The 18,594-nt window shown below is 42.5% G+C and overlaps 2 protein-coding genes across 3 annotated transcripts; one reads left to right on the forward strand and one right to left on the reverse strand.

The window, feature by feature from the left end:
- Positions 1–5,648: 5,648 nt before the first annotated feature.
- PPP1R3D (protein phosphatase 1 regulatory subunit 3D) lies at positions 5,649–7,023 on the reverse strand. The gene has a single exon (XM_009903157.2). It carries the CDS (start codon positions 6,843–6,845, stop codon positions 5,928–5,930), a length of 918 nt encoding a protein of 305 aa, XP_009901459.2. The 5' UTR covers positions 6,846–7,023; the 3' UTR covers positions 5,649–5,927.
- Positions 7,024–9,170: 2,147 nt separating this feature from the next.
- On the forward strand, positions 9,171–13,490 carry FAM217B (family with sequence similarity 217 member B). Of its 2 annotated transcripts, none has more exons than XM_009903156.2 (4): positions 9,171–9,463; positions 10,797–10,902; positions 10,996–11,081; positions 11,475–13,490. In XM_009903156.2, the coding sequence occupies exons 1-4, from the start codon at positions 9,369–9,371 to the stop codon at positions 12,658–12,660; spliced, it is 1,473 nt and encodes a 490-aa protein (XP_009901458.2). In that variant the 5' UTR covers positions 9,171–9,368; the 3' UTR covers positions 12,661–13,490. The 2 variants fall into 2 exon arrangements, with proteins under 2 accessions (XP_009901458.2, XP_054029542.1); XM_054173567.1 differs by having other exon boundaries at positions 9,355–9,458.
- Positions 13,491–18,594: the final 5,104 nt, after the last annotated feature.

Here is an 18,594-nt window from a genome sequence, read left to right on the forward strand (position 1 = left end):
AACTACATAGAATTAGACAAAGCAGAAGGAAGTTAACAATCAAAAACAGGGCACATCTGTAGAATAAGCAACTGTGAATGCATACTAGGCATTTCTATGCTACTAAATAATACAGAAATAACGAACACAAGGTGGGGTGTTTATTATTGCTTTCCAACACAAGAACCCAACAGCCTACATTAAAGCCTTTGGTATTCCCTCACAAGTCTTGTCTCCTCACCCGTCGGATAACCCAGAGAAAATATAAACCCCTTCCAGGTGCCTTCCCGATGAAGCAGACCTCCGCCCTCAAAATACAGGCAGCCTCTGGCATCTCCCCCAAGGCCTTTGTGACTGAGAATAAGTGCCCCGCAGTGCTCTCTGCCTCCTCAGCAGCGGGGCCAGCCCCATAGAGGGACCAGCAGACCTTGGGGCGGCATGGCGCCGCTTACCTCACGGCCCGAGCAGAAAAAAAAGCGCCATTTCCCATCACCCAATCACTCCAAGCGCCGGCAGCCTCCAACCAACCACCGCCCGCCAGGGCGGTAAAAGGACCAATCGCCACTGGCGATCGGGACAGTGGGAGGTTTTCCCTTCCTCAGTCTGTTGGTCTGGCGGCTGTCGTTCCCCTGGCTCCCCGTGGTGCTGCAGCGCGGGGTGAGGCGGCTGCAGGAGGACGGGGAAGCCGCCTCGGTGGGGAGGTTTTCCTGATGTGCATTACAGTCAGTTTATCGGAGGGCTGTGCCTGCTGATCTCCTGTTCTACTGGATTTCTATTTCAAACTCGTTATTGATAGCCGGTATTTAGAACACTGATTTCAGTGCATGGTGTAGACAAGAATTAATGGGCATGAATTTGCTAGACCGCTGTAACTTATTCATATACTTATTTCAGAAACATTTTCACTACCACCAAGTGCCTGAAGACAGACCTCAGATAGCCCCTGAAGATTTGTGACCTTTATTATACAAAGGGGACTGGTCAACATGTTCAAATGAAATCTATTTCGAAGTGGGGCTTTACCAGTATTGGTGTGATACTGATGCTTCTATCAACTGTATCAAATACAGGTGATAAAATGAAGCATGAATCTCATACTCTGGTGGAGTATCAGGAAGCATCTCTGTTCATATGTAGAATAAATAGCAAAAGTAGAGCAGTTAGGAGAAGAATCACCTTTCTTGGCAGATAAGCCTGCAGCGATTGTAAAGAAAATAAAATTTAGGGAAAACAAACAAACAAAACCCAATCAGGAACCAGGACTGACTTTCTAAAATAAACAGACGAATACGGTAAAAGGCAAAAAAGATGTCCAGCAAGTATCTCGAATACCACCAGGTGTCACTGTAATTCACAGAAAGGGCAAGTGGTGCGAGACGTGAGGGATCTCCACTGAGGGGTTGACCCACAGTGAGGAACGCTCAGCATTTCGCAGGAGGTGCGTTCAGCTAAAGGGATTAACTGCAGCATTAACTGCTGTCAGATTTGCTGTGGGGATACATCAGTAGAAAGCATTTGGAGAGCTGAGGCAGATCACTTTGCTCAGAGCTTTACTGAGAAAACTACCAGGGACAAAACTGCAGAAGCAACATAGAGAATCAGAAGTTTTCTATTAAAAATAAAATAAAAGTAAAAATAAATAAATCTGACTTTCATCATATAAAGAAGTAATAAAAGACAACTAGCACTTGATGCTTTCCCATACGAGTCACACTAGTATATACACTAACCACAGATTTTCAGTTCCTATATAGAAAACAACCTCACTCATTCTGTGGAAAAAGAAAAGTGAGTGATAAGTACAGGAGCAGTGGATCATACACTTGCCCTCCTGCACTAGATACACTGGCATGCCTGGGGGCTACACTGTTCATTTCTCATTCTCTAATACCTATTTTGTTCAATTCAGCAGAAGTGAGGTCAACAGAAAGCAGAAATTCCCATTAAATTATGCATTAGACTGGAACAAGCAGTGAAATTATTTGGGCCACAGATATGGAAACTAAAAAATTTCAGCGGAAAAGGAAGCAAAACTGTCCTTAGGGCAGGCTATCACTATGTACAAGGATTGTTCTTCACTGCAGTAGCAGAAATGTTTACCTTCATTACAGGTACTAGAACACATTGTCAGTATCACCAATTTTTGGCACAGCCCTCAGAAGTAGAACTGAGAAGGGTCAGAGGCTTCGATGCCAACAGTTTTTATATCAAGTGTCAGCTGCAATAGTTGCAGATCTGAGATCATAAGGAGGAAGCCAAATCAGGAAAGAAGTCAGTACATGAGTAATCACTTAGACTTGCTGCTCTATGTTTTTACCAGGTTCTGCTTTAATGTACATGTAACATTGTAATGAGCACTGATCATACACCAAATTGAGTACAGCACTCATAACTGACTGTTAGCATATTCCTGTTTTTTTTTTTTCTTCTCTATAGAAAAAGAACTGGCTCAGAAATTTATGTGTTAAGTACTGCTTTAGAAAGTGCTCTTAGAGGAAAACACCATTCTCTTCTCTTCCATAGAACTGTATTAGAATGACCTGCTAATGTGTCTTTTCCCAACATTATATCCTAATCCTGCAGGTGCTGCAGGCACAGAGCCCCGAGATGAAATTAACAACAAATTCTGTGTAAGAAACACCAGCCTGGTCATTTTTTGCAGCTATACAGACTAATCACTGCATTTTTATCAGTTACCCTTGGTTTTTTAGCAACTTAAATCCACTTACAATAGCTGCTGCTATTGTTACTGCAAACTTGGCACTAAGTTGCCTCATGAGTTTTCCTAACTGTTCACAGGAGAAGCATTGACAAAATCAACATAAAAGCTTTTATTACAATCTTTTGTATTATAACAGCTGTAGTTTTGTTATTATTTTTAAAATGAATTAAACACCTTGCATTGTACAACTCTCCACTAAAACAAAGTGACCTTTTGTTTAGCACACGTGCTTTGTGATACACTGTGTAACATACATTACACTGGACAAGACATTTAACCAGGAAAGACAGCCCCTTTTCATTTACATGGACTCCATATATATCTCATTGAAAGAGAACAGTGAAACTTGAAAGAACAGTGAAACTGTGGACTACCAGACATTCATTTATTGTATGACTATACTAAATCCAAGCTTTAAAAAGTGCATTGTATGGCAATAACCTTGTGAAGAATTCACTTTTACTAAATCCTTGTTACAAGGGAAGTGCTCAGTTTGGACACAGTGCAAGCAGTCAAGTAGTCCTGAGAATTTCTAAAGGTGGTCTTAAGTTTGCCTTCACAACTAATGTGTTTTACCAGTACTTAATAGCTTAATCCCTATTTATTTATTTATTGTCAGCTAGAATCCTTTTGGTGTTCACTGCTGATTGTGACATATGTGCAAATTTCATCTTTCATGTGACAGGTGCCAGCATTCGTGTGAATGCTTAAGAGCTTGACCCAGAGATCACTCACAGTTCCATTATAAGGTCAACTGCTCAACTTGGTCAGCAGTGCCAGACAACTGGATTAGTAACAGCTACTGTCAATTATTCTCCAGCAGTGCAGAACAAGCAAAGGGAGATAAGGCAAATTTGGCATAATACTTCAAGATTTTGCATGTAGAAATATCCTGAGAGGTTGCAGAAGGAAGACAATACAAACCAAACTCGTATTGCTGAGACATTTGTTTCTCACCTCTGGCACTGACATATTCACCTTTACACTGACAGCCTCAGCTTTACATAACCTGGCCCTGCCCTCAACAACACTCAGACCTGACACTTGTGAGCACATGAAAGAATCTCTCCCAAAGGACAGCAACAGCATTTTTCTGCCAGTAAGCCAAGTATTGCATTTGGCTCCAGCTCCAGCACTAGCCACAGGAAACTGGTGTCAAGTAACAGTCTCCTAAGAGAGGGACGACTTATAGTATACTCAGAGGCAATTCAGAGAGGAAGGAAAGAGGGAACAATACTTTAAAATAGTGCATTTTGTTCACCACAAGTGCCTCTGTGCAAGTGCATATGTGTGTGTGTGTGATCATTTTCTTACTTCACTGAGAAGTACATAAAACTTTTCTTCCATGAATTTTACCAATATTGGATACCTAAAGTGAAAACATTTCACCAAAGTAAGGGCATGCAGTTTCAATTCATGCCAAGAAAGATCCTTCTCAGTCACTGAAGGTGTGCTTCAGCTCATCTAACTTGATATCTACAGATTCTGGCATAATTTGGCACAATCTACACAAATGCTGAGAATTTCAGTATTGCCAAGTGTTTTCTCTGCACTCAGCAGAGATGATGCAGTTTGTCACACCACAGGCAGTCCGCTAACTATGGTGAAAACATCTCCATTGACTATGAGGAGTGTAGGCTGAACAGCTCAGGGATATTATGTTCTGTATTGTCATATGAAGCCCACCACAGGAGGCAAAATAACCTTGCAATTTAATAGTGCCCTTTCTTACAGAGCTCTTATTTTTGTGCCATATGAGGAAGACTAGGCTTCCAGTTCCCCACACTGATTTTTCTACGAGACAAGAGCTGCTGCCAGATTGGTTAAGAGGTGTTCCTCTAGCCCAGAGACAGAAAGTAGTGCTGGTGGACTGCAAGCAGGCAGCACTCTTTCCTCTCTGTAGCTGGCAATTACATCTCAACCTCACCTACTCTTTCAGAACAATCCCAGTGCTCCCAAAGTTAAATCAGACAGCACAGTAAGTTCTCAACAGATTCAAATAGGATTGAGCTTCCTCAGTACTCCGCAAGAGGTGCTCAGCAGCTCATGGAATCATCATTCATGACTTCAGTTTCTTCGAAAACCAAAGACTAATGGAACCAGGCAGCTTCTTCACCGTTAAATGGGTATCACGACTAAGAAGCAACATTAACTTGCCAGACAATAATTTTCTCAAGGTCTCTGCACTTCCAGAATTACTCAGTAGATTTTTTTTTTTTAACTAACACCAGAATTAGTCAGTAGATTTTTTGAACTAAGACATACTTGGGCTGTGGGTTGCTTACAACAGTAATTTTAAAAACAACTTGTGATTCTCATGAATAAGCAGCAATCCAAAATAAGATGCCTGAATAAATGGCCTGATTTTCACAGTATGAGCTTTAAAAGCAGTTCTACTAACACAGCCAACCAGCCAGTTCTGAACATGTACACTACAGACATAAAGCTAAACTTTCCATGTAGTCATGAAACTGTATGAAAAAAAAAACATGGACAATCTTTTACTTATTAGATTTAAGCCTGTTGCGAGTCTTAAACCAAACAAAAACCATAGAATCCTTTCTGCTGCCTACTGTACACACTGAAGAGAAAATAATACTAAAGGCGCCTTTTCTTAAGGGAATCAGAGGGGCAAATGGCACATTTTCATGTATATTCTGCTCCTTATAACATTTAATTTCCAGCCTAAATATTAATGAAAATATTTAATGTGGTTAAAGACTATATATAAAGTGCTTCCTACACTGTCTGCCATCCAAATGATGTATAAATGGAATAGTGCCCAGGCTTGGTGAGATAATATAAATAAAATTAGAAACAAAACCAGTGAAGCCACACTGCCCATTTAGAAAACAAACAGTACAAAAGAGTAGAATAGATCAGGTAGAAATACTCTCTGCAACCTAGAATACTACTGGCAACATGAAATGTCATTTTGCTGTTAGTAGTCTGGCAGCATCCCCAGGAACTATTCTGTAACAACTCAAACACTAGAAGAATTCACACAGGCTTTCAGCAGATTTAAGTCAATGCCCATTTTGGCCCTTTTGACTTTCTAAGAGGTTTAGAACAGTTTGCATGGGTCATTGGCTGCTTCCCTTCCCTGGAACATTTTACCAGGTTTGGTAGGTTTCAAAAGGGAGACTGTTGCCATAGGAGCAGAGGGCCCTGCCAAGGAAAAGAGTGCCACCAGGACTACTGACAAGCTGCTCTACATCCACTTTATTCAGATGAAGTGGATCCAGCTCCCCTCACATTCTCTAGGCATCTTAAGGGGGTGACTCCAGCAGGTAAGACTGTAGTTTTTGCCTCTGTTGTTGTCCCAGTACTCCTGGCCATTGACTTGGTACCTTACTGCAAACTGGACTACAGAGCACAGCTGGAGGAGGAAAGGAGGCACATGGAGAAAGAACGTGAAAACATCAACCCGATTCTGCCCGTTTTTCTCAGGAATGCTACTGTGCCACTGTGCACAGAGTTCACAGAAGCTTTTCCACTGGTTGAAGGTGTATCGCACAGACACCATCTTCTCAAAAGCAATATTGTGAACATGAATGCTGCCACTGATGCCCAGATCTGAGCTGGTCACTCGTTCAAGACACACCTGCTGCTCCTGAAGTCGGGAGGAGAAATCCACAGAGTCTGCAGGCTGCTGGAAGTCAGGGACCAAGCACTGCATAGTAAACTCTAAGTCCGAGCCGCTGTACCAGAGGTCTGAGTTTATGGAGAGCCTGGAAAGGACATGCAAGGGGATCGATGGATCCTCCCCACTCTGGAAGACTTTCACTTCAGTGAGCTCCAAGCCCAAAGCATCAGCAAATCTCACCCGGTTCATACGACTCAAGCATCCAGGAACTTGACACTGAACTTCTGCTCGCTTCCTTCTTTCAGGCGATGTAGGCAAAGATCGGGCTCGGCGGCGTATGATGGGCCGTAACGCTGGATCACAGCTGGAGGAACTGCTGTTTACCTGCTTATCCTGCTGGGGGCCGCCCTTGGCCGGGGTACTGCCCCAAAGAGTCATGCTGCTGCTTGTAGGGACTGCTGGCGGCTTCTGCCGCCGCCCTTGCCCTTCAGCCCATAGCATGTTCTGATACAGGTCAGAGAAGTACCTGGGATTCCTCTGAGGGCCACGAACCTCCATTCTTAACTGACAACAGAAAAGTCAGTGTTAAGACTGCAAGTAGTAACAAGTACTGCCTCTCTGAGGCATGTAATGGGAACGACAGCCACAGACAGTAAATATTTGAGGTTGCTGCACTGGATGCAACAATAATCAGCTGAAACAAAGACTTCAGAACGAAAGGGCAGAAACCTGGAAACTCTCACAGGAGCTGGAAACGGATCACAGGCTAGTGCATTGTATGGGGAGATGAAGGCCGTCACTGGCTGATAAACTCGAGACTGCTGTGCTGGCTGTTGGACCTGCTGCCCAGGCTGGAAAGGGATTCGAGGCTATCACCGCTGATACTGGAGGACCGGAAGCTCTCGCTCAGGCTGGAGACTGACTGAAGACTGTCGTGCTGGGCTCCGAAGGACTCCAGGCTGTCGGAGAGGTCGCTGGATGAATGGGGGTTGCTGTGATGTGCCCTGAAGCACCCTCGGCCGTTACCCACGACGAGAGGGGCCTGCAGACTGTCCTCGTACACACCGACTGACCCCACACTCCAGCAGCTGCAGGGACACTCCAAGCTGTCACACTGGATGCTGGGAGACTCGCGAGGGCTGCCGAGGCCGGGGAAGGTTTGGAGGCTATCGGGCAGGACGGAGCCGGGACTGCTGCAGAGGCTGGAGGGAGCGCGGGGGCTGTCGCGGAGGAGGCTGTCGGGCGGGGCTTTGGCGGCCGGCTCGGTACTGTGGCCAGAGAGGGAGGGACCCACGTTTGGGGACTCTACAGCCCACATCAGCTGCACAGTCCGCCTTGTGCCCCGCGGCAAGGCGATGCCCAGCCCGCTCTTGAGCCGGCCGCACACAGAGTGGCTGCGGCAGCCCTCGACCCAGGGCGGTAATCCACGGCCCAGGACAGCAGAGCCAAGGACAACAGAGCCCGGCCCAGGACAGCAACCCTACTCGTATTGCACACCCCGCGGCAGCACTGCTGCATCCCTTTCCTGACTGAGGACGCATGCGCCAAGTCCCCTTCCGCGCCGCTCCACTCGAGTCCAGCGGCCTGTGCGTGCCGCCGTTTTGCGCTTGCGCACTGCGCACCTGAGGCCGGTGCCCTCGACCTGCCCTGAAGTACCGGTGGCGACTGAGGCGAAGGCAGGTATCGGGCAGGGGGCTGGTGGGGCCGGGAGGCGGCAGTGGCAGACAGGGCTGTAGGGGAACGAAAAGCAGGAAAGGCAGAAATTGCGTGGAGGGGATTCCTTAATTAACGAGCTGCCCTCCGGACAGGTACGGCAGCTGTTAGCAGCGGGGATCGCAGATGCATCCGGGGAGGGAGAGAAGTAGGGCCCGGCCCAGCTCGGTGGCTGCTTAGGGGCTGTATGGGTACAGCTGCCATGGCGAGCTCGGAGCCAGAAAAGCAGCCCCGCAGCGCTATGGCATTTCGTTGAGGCTTTAGCTGGAGAGCGGCCCCGGCAGTGCGCTGAGTGCCTGTTCTGAGACCCCGCGGTCCCGGTCCGCGAGTACTCAGAGGCAGCGGGAGCGCACATGGCCCCTGTGCTCCCTCCTTGGCCAGGGACATGGCGGAGAGAGGGGCTTCTAAGAAATACGTCAGGATCAAATGTAAATAGATAAAGACATGAATATATAAATAGCACTGCAACAAAACCAGAGGTGGATGAGGAGTGGTGTGCTGGTGCTGGGCATCTGTCACCTTTTTGCAGATCGCGTCCGTGCACTCCCGGTACGGGAATGCAGGATCTGCAAAATGCAAGAATGCTACAAATTCTGCTGTATATTTTTGGTAGAAATTTATCTGTAGTGAGAGATTTGGCTTGGAAAAAAAGAAAAAAATTAATTATATGACACAAAATTTGTATATAAGAATGTAAGAGGAGCGCATTTTCTGACAAAAAGGACAACTCGAGGTGCACGGAGCGCAGGTGGTTGTTCATCTGTGCCTGTTAAATTAAGAGCAGAAACACCCACCCCCACTCGACTGTGATACTTGGCTCCAGTCAATACACGCGATGCTGCGCAGGAGGAACGCGGTGGGAATGAGCACGTTACACAATGAGAAGTAGTGGTCCTAACGCCGCTATATCTGCAGATATTTGGCTCTATTTTACCAACAGTCATGTAGGGACAGGCTCCTGCCCAGAGCTGGGTGGTTTGCGGCGCGGGCCCAGCCCCACCGGATGCTGCTGCGGTCCCGAGCCGGGAACTGAGCTGAGTCCGGTACCTGCAGCAGCAGTGGGGCTTCCACCGCAGAGCCCGGGGTGGTGACAGCTCGGCATGGACTCACAAGAGTAAGGCAATGATGCTGGTGCCCGTTAAGCGAGCGCTGGGGGAGAGGACCGTGTTTTCCAGTAGCATTTGGTTGCTGATCGGGCTTACTGCTTTAATAATAAGTCACGTTGGGAGGAATCGCATGGTCTTTGTTTACTGCATCTCTAGGCCGTGGTGATGTTTGCATTTGATACACTATGTCTTGCGAACCCAAAAGACTGGAGTCGTTTGAAGATTATGTAAAAAGAAAGGCGCAGATTAAAAGAGAGTAATAATGGGACCAGGCATTCAAGAATACCCCTTATTACTGCACAGAGAGACACAAAGAAAGGAAAGCCAAATCAATGAAAACCACAAAGGAATGGTAAAGTAAGGAAATATTTTTGTCATTTTCTAGTTACAGGAATTTCTAAATACTGTAGATTAGTTAATATGTGCATAGCTGTACTGTTCAGATTATCATCCTCTGCTCCACAGAAGCAGAAACAGTTGTGCAGTATGATTGTGCAAGTCACAAAGTGACAGAGGTGACTGCTTCAATGCTGCGGGTACAAGACTAATTTTCATTCTTTAATAAACTCTTGAATTGGTGAAATTGTGGTTTTGAAAACAAAATCTTGACTATACTGGCAGAAAATCTATGAACAAGATGTACAGCTAGACAAATTAACTGAACTACAGTCAGGCTAGATTAGACTGGGAGGGCACAGTTTATTTGTTCCTGCTTTACTTTTGAAAATTAGTAATATTTCTTGTTTGTAGAACAGTGTGTTTACAGAATGCACTGATTTAATGATTCCATGGACTTACACAGAAATGTATCTGTTTCATTTGAGGAAATGTATATTTTAATTTTAAACTGTACAGATCAGTAATGTCCTTCCTTTTACTTGCATATGAGTTTTCCTCCTATTAATATTTGCACAACCCCTTTCTAAAATGAAACATTTTGTTTGTGCCTTTTTTTGTGAAGTAGTTAGCATTAATACCAGAACAGACTGTATGATCCCTGCCCACTTCCATTCCTTACCTTTATAGGAATAATCTTTTAATTTTGTTAAGAGCATGCAATAGAAAAAGGGAAACAAGATTTGTCTTGCAGTGGACTTCAGATTGTACTTTGTAATTTGTTAAATTGCAGTAGGACCGTGCCCCAGGTACTATAGAAATTAGTAATTAAATCATAGAATCATAGAATTGTTAGGGTTGGAAGGGACCTCAAGGATCATCTAGTTCCAACCCCCCTGCCATGGGCAGGGACACCTCACACTAGATCAGGTTGCTCAGAGCTACATCTAGCCTGGCCTTAAAAACCTCCAGGGATGGGGCTTCTACCACCTCCCTGGGCAACCTGTTCCAGTGTCTCACCACCCTCATGGTAAAGAATTTCTTCCTAACATTCAATCTGAATCTGCTCATTTCTATTTTTTTTCCATTCCCTCTAGTCCTATCATTACCTGACACCCTAAAAAGTCCCTCCCTCCTGAGATTTCTTGTAGGCCCCCTTAAGATACTATGATTCTTAGTATAAAAAGTAAAAAGTGACCATAGGATAGTTCTGATGAACTGTAAGGGTAGTTGCAGTCACTCTTGCTCTTTTTTAAACCAAATTGCACTCTAAACTTTTATTGTATTTCTATTCTGATGATTGTGTATGTTGTTATTTATTTGGGATACTCTGTTTAATCCTTGCTACTTACAGTAATGGAAAAAGCCATCTGAGCACCAAAGGACTAAATAAACCAATTGCTCATGTGAAAGCTTCTCCTGGAAGACTAGACAAGAATGTATCAAGTGCCACTGAAAAGGTGAATTACTCCATTTTGGTTTTGTTTACAGACAAAGGGTACTTAGTTCATGTCAGTTTCTTAATAACCTCATGTACTTTCATATCTTTTCAGATTTCCCATGACACCCAAGATGGTAACCAGCCAAGTGTTCTTAAGAAGGGAAGAAACCAGGTGGATGGCAGTACTCAATCAAAAAGGTAGTTGTATGTTAAGATTGTCTGTTTAATTTCTAGTTGTTTCAGGCTGGCATATGAAATGCTTGTGATGAAATCCTGGCACCTGTGTTTTGCCTTTGACTTCACTGGCCCCAGAATTCAGCATTTAGTAGGACAACAAATTTATCTTATCAATATGGAAACTTACTCTCCTGCCTTGGTGAGTTCTCAGGCAAAATCAGAGTAAGACACAAAAATCAGTAGTAGGCAGCGTTATCTCTGCCAACAAATATTAATTTGACCACATTGCCAAGTTTCCATGCCAGTTTTCGCTTCATTCATGTAGATTCATGGCCTTTAATGGGGTAGCAAAGCCTTTGTAAACTCATTTTCCAAAGGTATTCATCATTCTAACAGAATATGATCTTTATTTAGAATCACGAGTGTTGGCACATCACTGCACAGAGCCCAAGGACCAAAGAAGAGTCTCCCAGAAAGAAAGCAAAATGACTCTTGTCTGCGCAGGATCCCTCCTAGTGTAAAGGGCAGCACACAAGGTAGCCTCTGTAAGGTTAAAGATGTTCCAGTGCAACATTTTTATGGCAGCAGGAAAGAGCAGTTGGAAAGGAATCATGAAGACTATGTTGGTGAAGCTGTTCCATGCTCTTCTAAATGGCAAGAGGCATCTGTAAATCAAATGTTTCTTGATTTTGAATCAGTACAAATTATTAAAGAAGATGCTGAAGATGACAGCGCCAGCGATCTGTCTGATTCAGAGAGGATTCCCATTCCCCCATCTCCCTGCACACCACCAGAGCTCATTCTCAGAGCTGAAGAAATTGATCCAGTTTGTTTGGAACATGTTTCTGGGACGGGTTTTAAAGGATCAGCGTACTACTACCCAGACTTCCTCCCACCCCCTTTCAACTCATGGGACTTGAAGCAACTGGCCATCTTCGTGAACGTGGAGGGAAAAATGGAATTCCGGCCAAAGCCAACAGGATTTCTTGAGAAATTCATCAATCGCCTTCTGCATCTGGAATGGCTGCAGATGCAGACTATAGAGAATGAGAAAGGAAGGGCAGCCAAAGCCAGGCCACAGACTGCTCCCAGCTCCATCCGTACCCTAAAGAGCCCTGGCAAAGGCAAAGCATTACTCAGCCCTTTGCCTAACAAGCAAACAATTCCTGAAGAAAGTGCTACAAAGCTGTCTAAAAGTTATTCAGGTCACAGGGGAGATCCCTATGGTGAAGGAAGTCGACAGTTATATTCTCATCCAGGTCACTTGAAACTTTCTGAGAGAGTTGGATGTGCAGTGTCTTCTCAAAGACAATCTGCTGAAGTAAGGAGTGAACTGAAAAAAAAGCCTATTGCAAAGCAACAGCTTCTCAGTCTGCAGCCCTCTGAGAAGAGTTCTAAAATTCAAAGTGTTGGTAATATCAGACCCCCTAAGCAAAGCCCAGTGTTTTCTGGTTCAGCTGCTCCCATCAAAGGTTTAAAAACATACACGGGTACAATTCCAAAGAAAAATGGCAGTGCCAACAATTATGTTCCCTCTAAAAAGCCAGCAGTGGACAGGAAGATAAATGGCACAAAGCAAACATCATGCAAATTTAAATGAACAAAAATTCATTAGCAAGCGTTGGTACTTCTTGACTGCTGGAAAGCATTTGGCCATGTTTTGTGCACAGGAAGATCCTGAGAAAATAGGTTCTTGATGCATGGTTCTAAGACAGCACTGTTCATTTCAATACATTTGATCTTAAGCCAGCAAGGCCAGCAGGAAATCTTTTCCCTGAAGGCAAATGTCTTCCATTGGTCTCTCCTCAAAAATATTTACAATTGCTCAATGAAGATAACAATAGCAGAGTATTAAAGTATAGAGAAATGTAGAATTACAACATCTCTTATTTGCACCAGCTGAAATCCATTGAAGTCTGTAGTAGTTTTTATGCTTACCTTGGTATGGTTGAGAGGATAGGATCCATGCTCTTGTTACTGGATTGATGTGCTGTTCTGTGAGATGTGAATGTAATGGTCTTGGTTGTGTTTTCTGATGGAAAAGGGCTTGACTGTTTTTATAACATAATGAAGTGTGCTTATCTATGCAAAGTTAAACTCCAGTTCTTCACAGAAAATGATGAATGGCATTTTTTTGATTGAATAAGAAATTATATTTTTGTTAAGAAGAAGAATGGAGTTAACGTTTTGAAAAGGATTCTTTTTAGGACAAAAAAAATCATTAGGGAGCAGACAGCTTCAGTAGTGACAGGTTAAGAAAATGGAATGTGTATTTTTCTACCCAGAAATTTTCACTGTGTTTACAGACAGCATTCCTTGAAGTCCATTTTGTAATCCTTGATGCTCTTTGTCAGTTAGAGGAAATGACCAGATTTCAATTTGCACTTGAATATATGACTAATGCAAATGAAGGGTATTAACTGGAGGCTCTGGCCTCCTCTTATTGTGTTGCACAACACAATAAATAGACTCTGAGAGTATGAATTTAAAGGCTATTGCAAATTTAAGTAAAGATATATTCTAATACAAGAGATACCTATTTTCAGTCACCCAGGATGACTGTTATTTATCCCATGGTCCAGGCTACTTCAGTTAACTTGACTTCTTTTCTCAAGGTTTAGTGAAAGGAAAATAACCCGAAACAAAGAAATTGTGCAACCAGGATTGGGTCCCATCCTCGGACCCTCTGTTTTCTCTTGTGTCTGTAAGAGACAAGAGAATATGGAGAATAGTTCAGTGAGTACTCAAGTGTCAGTTTATCTGTTACAATTTCAAACTAATCACAGCAGCTGGAGGCACAGTCTTGTTGAAGGTGAAATTCTAGAGGATACTTGGTACTTTCATTTTACAATGAAGTACTAAGCAGCAGTAACTTTGTCCTCAGCCAACAGCCAGACTGAACTGTTCATGAGAAGGGAGGGCTGGTGGACCAAATTTTACAAGTTGATCTTTCACATTGTGATAGAAAATGAAAAAGTAGCAAATACTGAAGAGTGCATAATGTATATAGTTCAGCTGCACTTCTCTTGTTGATCTCATCTTGGTTTTAAGATGCTTAGCTGTTTCTATTCTTTTCATTGTGCCTACCAGATCTTCAGCTTTGTAAAATTTCAAAGCATGGATTTGTATGTAGTTCAAAATGTGAGGCTATTAATAAATGTAGTAATAAACTAGAGTATTTTACAGTACATAAAAACATTGCTCAGGAATAGTCTAAGAAATATTTTTAGTGGTTTTTTCCCCTAGTCTGCTGGAGACCAAATGTGAAATTATAAATCGATAAATAAATGTAATACACAGTATTCTATTTCCATATTCAATATTTGTGAAGTTACAGTTGAAATGAATTGTAGTTGCATGTACATTCAGCTCTATGCAATTAAAGTGAAACTTATGCTGACCTGCTCAAAGATCCAATAAATTGGCTGTGTCAGAGGTATGGTGAAACGTAGAGGATGGCATTCAACACCAGCATTGTGGAGGACCAGCACATTCCATTGTTGCTATTTCATCTTCTTGTCTTGTCCCAGACTTACCATGTATTTCAGCCTTTTTTTTTTTTTTTTAAAGATCAAAGGTTCTTGCATCAAGTGCTTGAATTTTAAGCTGTGGTCAAATTCTGCAAGCCTTCATTAGCCAAGTTTTCCTGATACCGGTTAACAGTAGTGGAAATCGGTAGGACTGCTCTTGTCACTAAGAACCTCTTTAGTGCCCGGCTTTAGCACACTGGTTTAGTGCACGGCTTTAGCACACTGGTTTAGTGCACAACTACCAGCACCAAAAGCAAGGAGGGCAGGATCAAGCCAATAATCAGAACAGATTTTTTTTAACCAATTCTGTTGGGTGCAGTAATTAATTTAGCATGTTGTTACAGCACTGAATATTAGTGTATGCTAAATTTTCCTCTGAAATGCTACTCTATATTGATGCTTTCTTAGGTTATGAAGAGGCCATGTAGATACAGGCACGTTTTGCATGATCACCTCACAAGGAACAAGTAATGTTTCAGTCAGCCTTGATTAGAACAAAGCTGATTGGCACCAAGAAAAGTTTTCTCACAGACCTAGGAAAATTTTGGTTTAATATCACACTTGTGATCTGATGGACATCAATCTTGTTGGAGACTAAAAAGTTAAGCAGGTGTAGATGATGATACTGCTTACAATAAGCCTGAGTTCTTGTTCTCTGTTAAATGCTGGCTGTGATCTGGCGACATTTGTCTCGCATGATAATCACAAGTCTAATTTTTGTTCATTGATGTGATACTTACACAGTCTTCTCTGTTCACACACAAAAATAGAAATTCTCTGTTTGCCTCCACAAACAGCTCTTGGTGTGAGCAAACCTGCAAGAATTGGATTTTATCCTGCAGCACTTTTGCTTTCATTTTAACTTGACTGTGTTCCAGGCCTGTAGATAAAAAGAGCTCCTTTTATGAAGAAGGCTATGGGTTACGTTACCTTCAGTTTGTACTTATGGATACTGTCTTTAGAAGCACTTCTGGATATAGCAGAGAAGTTTATTCCATCAAATATTCAGGTTAGAATTCAAGTACTTCCACAGCACAGTGTTTGTGTGGCTATTTATGTATTTTTCCCATTATGTTTAGCAATATGATCATATGTGAGTCTAAGCCTAGCACTGACGATGCTTCTTGAAGAGGTAATTTACTGTGATGTGAGAGATTTAAACAGAGTAATTTATATATTTATTTTTTTCTATTTAATTTAAAGTTTTACTGTTCTGCAGTACTGCCTGCAGAACAAATATGCTCAGGTTGCATTTTAAATAAAGAGCCAGATTCTATTTCAGTTACAGGAGCTTTGAACAGCTTTGTTTTCAATGTAATTACCCTGTTACAAAGATGTGAAGAAACAGGATTTTCCTCCAATATGTATACACTGTTTTCCTTAGTGATGCTAAGCTGTATTTTCAATGCATAACTTGCAGAAAAACAATATTGTTTTGTCTTGATGTGTGTTTTTTCTCCCTTTCTTGCATCTCTGCAATGAAATACTGTGGTCACTTGGTTTTACCTCCCCCTCACACCATGTAATGGCTTTCAGTTACATAGAGCAGTTAGGAAGTTTCTGCAGGATGCCTCCAGATCCTCATTCTCTTAGCTGGACAGGTGTTAAGCCTCTGCACTCCCTCAGAGGTTATGCATCCAAGGGGTTATCATTGTGTAAGCAATGTGTACCATTCTGGGAAGAGGGCCTTCCTGTCTTCTTCAAGTGGAAGGGCCTTCCAAGGAAGACCCAAATCAATCTCTGCTGCTGGCTCAGTGTCCTAAATCATGGAGTGGCCCATTACTAAGGCTGATAAAGTAGATTGCATTTTTCTTTCTGAATGATCACATTTGCTGATACAAATTCAGAGCTGCTGTTGATTGTTCCCACAGGCAAAAATGCTGAGCAGTATTTCTGCTGAGAAGGTTGAGTTTGGAGAAAATGGGTTGCCAGAAGTATGAAGCTCTCACCTCCCACCAATGCCCTTCTCCCAGGATGCTGTGACCATGGCTCTGTGACCATCTTTGTGCTGCCAGGGCCAATCTGCTTTCTGCTGTTCACCCATGCCCAGGGTGTTGGCAGAGGGGTATAATGCTACACAGATGGTCTGGCTCACTCCTTTGGATTAAACTGGGAGTCTTATTTAACTTCAAATTGCTTAATTATGCTGCAATCTCATTATTGCTTGTGTCCTTTCTTTGTTTCATTTATTGTTGTTCAAAGCAACTTTTTGCATTTGCTATTTAAAGGATCCTTTTAGAATTTTGGGAGTATTTTGAGAGCTTTTTCAATCCATATGTGATACAGTTTTTTTGAGCTGATACAGTTGAAATTTCTGCAATATGAAAGTGCTGAGAATGTACTAATTTTTTTGCCTTATTTTAAAGGTATTGAGCTTTTGTTGCTCCCATTGGCATTAGTGATTTTTCTTCTGAAAAATAAACAGACCACTCTATGTGGAAAGACTGGAACTGTGTTAACTAAGAATTTGCAGCCCAGCTTTTGATGTTGGCAATCATGTATTCTTATTTATTTGGACTTTTTGTGGATATTTTTGCTAGTAATTTCATTGGATAGTGATCTTGTACTTCAAAGTTACTGTATATTTACTCTAATAAAAAGTGAGATATTGCCTATTTCTTACTTAGTTGTATTTTTTTCATTGTCCACAAGATGGCATCACTGAATTCTTCTAGCGAATTTCTTCACTGCAGTGTAGGGTAGAGCTTGCAGCTCAGCATCTTTCAGCTGGATTGCTGCTGGCCAAGCTAGGCAGTTCGAGCTGTGTGAGCCTCATGTGGCAATCACTTCTGTAACAGTCGTCTTAAGGCATCATAACAGGTGAAAATAACACAAAAATTTTATTTCATAGTTAAACCTTTTAAAAAGCACTAATCAAGTCTCATATTCTTTGTCATAACCATACTTTGAGCATGACCCAAAGAACAGCAAATTCGTGGGTAGATGCTTGCAGAGAACCACTTTCTCATGTTGCTAATATACCTGGATAAATATGTTTAACTTTGCATACGGCCTATTTATACATTGAGCTGTGATCAATCAAGTGGAAAATAAAGGGAGAGAGATTCAAAGGGGAAAAAATGCTATTTCCTATTGCTGAAAATCCCTTTGTTTTCCTTTTTTTTCTAATTTTCTATTAAGCATTACAAATCTCTCTGAGATACCGTATGTGAATTTTACAACCAGGGCATTCTTGCTATTTGAGGATTTCCTAATGTCTAAACCATCCTATCCTATGCTGCCCTTTAACCCTGTTACTAATCTTTTGTCCTGTTATTAGTGGATCTTTGATCCTCTGCCTGCCTTCCTCCCCACACTCACTGTTATTAACATTGTGGCCTATCTGACATGATCAGTTCTTTTCCTCTCTCCCAGAGCAGAAGATCAGGAAGGAACTTTGGTGAGTTCTTCCTTTTGTGTCCTTCATAAGAAGTTTATTATCAGTCATGTGCCCTCTAGGTATTTCACTGTCTTACCTTTATGGTTTGTTACTGATTAGTCTCAATGAGATTGCAAGGACATGGAAGAACAGCTTTACAAATACAAAGTTACTGCAATTTGAAAAAAAATTCCATTGTTCTTTGTTTCTGCTGAGTACAGGACCAGAAGCAATGTGCTTGAGTTGCAGAAAGGGGGAAAAGACAACTGGGGAACCACTTCTGCCTTTGATTAACTACCTAATGAATTCTAGAGGTTAGCAGAGCAGCTATGTCAGAATGCAGCAAGACTGAAACAGATCTCTTTGCCCACAAGGCTCAGCAAGATGCTAAAGTGGGATATCATTTTGTCCTATGGTGCATTGAGGCAGGAAAAAATATTTGAAACTGGGGTGCAAATGAGTATCCCTTTGATTAGCAACAGAGGGGACTGTAGAATATCTTTCTATGAGTCTTGAAATAATTTGCTTATCTTCTTTGCAGGGAAGTCAGTTGAACTTTTAATGTTAAGAAGCCTCCCAGAAGGTAGCTACTGTGCCTATTGTTATTCAGGACAGGCAAGGATTT

Source organism: Dryobates pubescens, chromosome 26, assembly GCF_014839835.1.
Source record: "Dryobates pubescens isolate bDryPub1 chromosome 26, bDryPub1.pri, whole genome shotgun sequence".
Lineage (NCBI taxonomy): Eukaryota > Metazoa > Chordata > Aves > Piciformes > Picidae > Dryobates > Dryobates pubescens.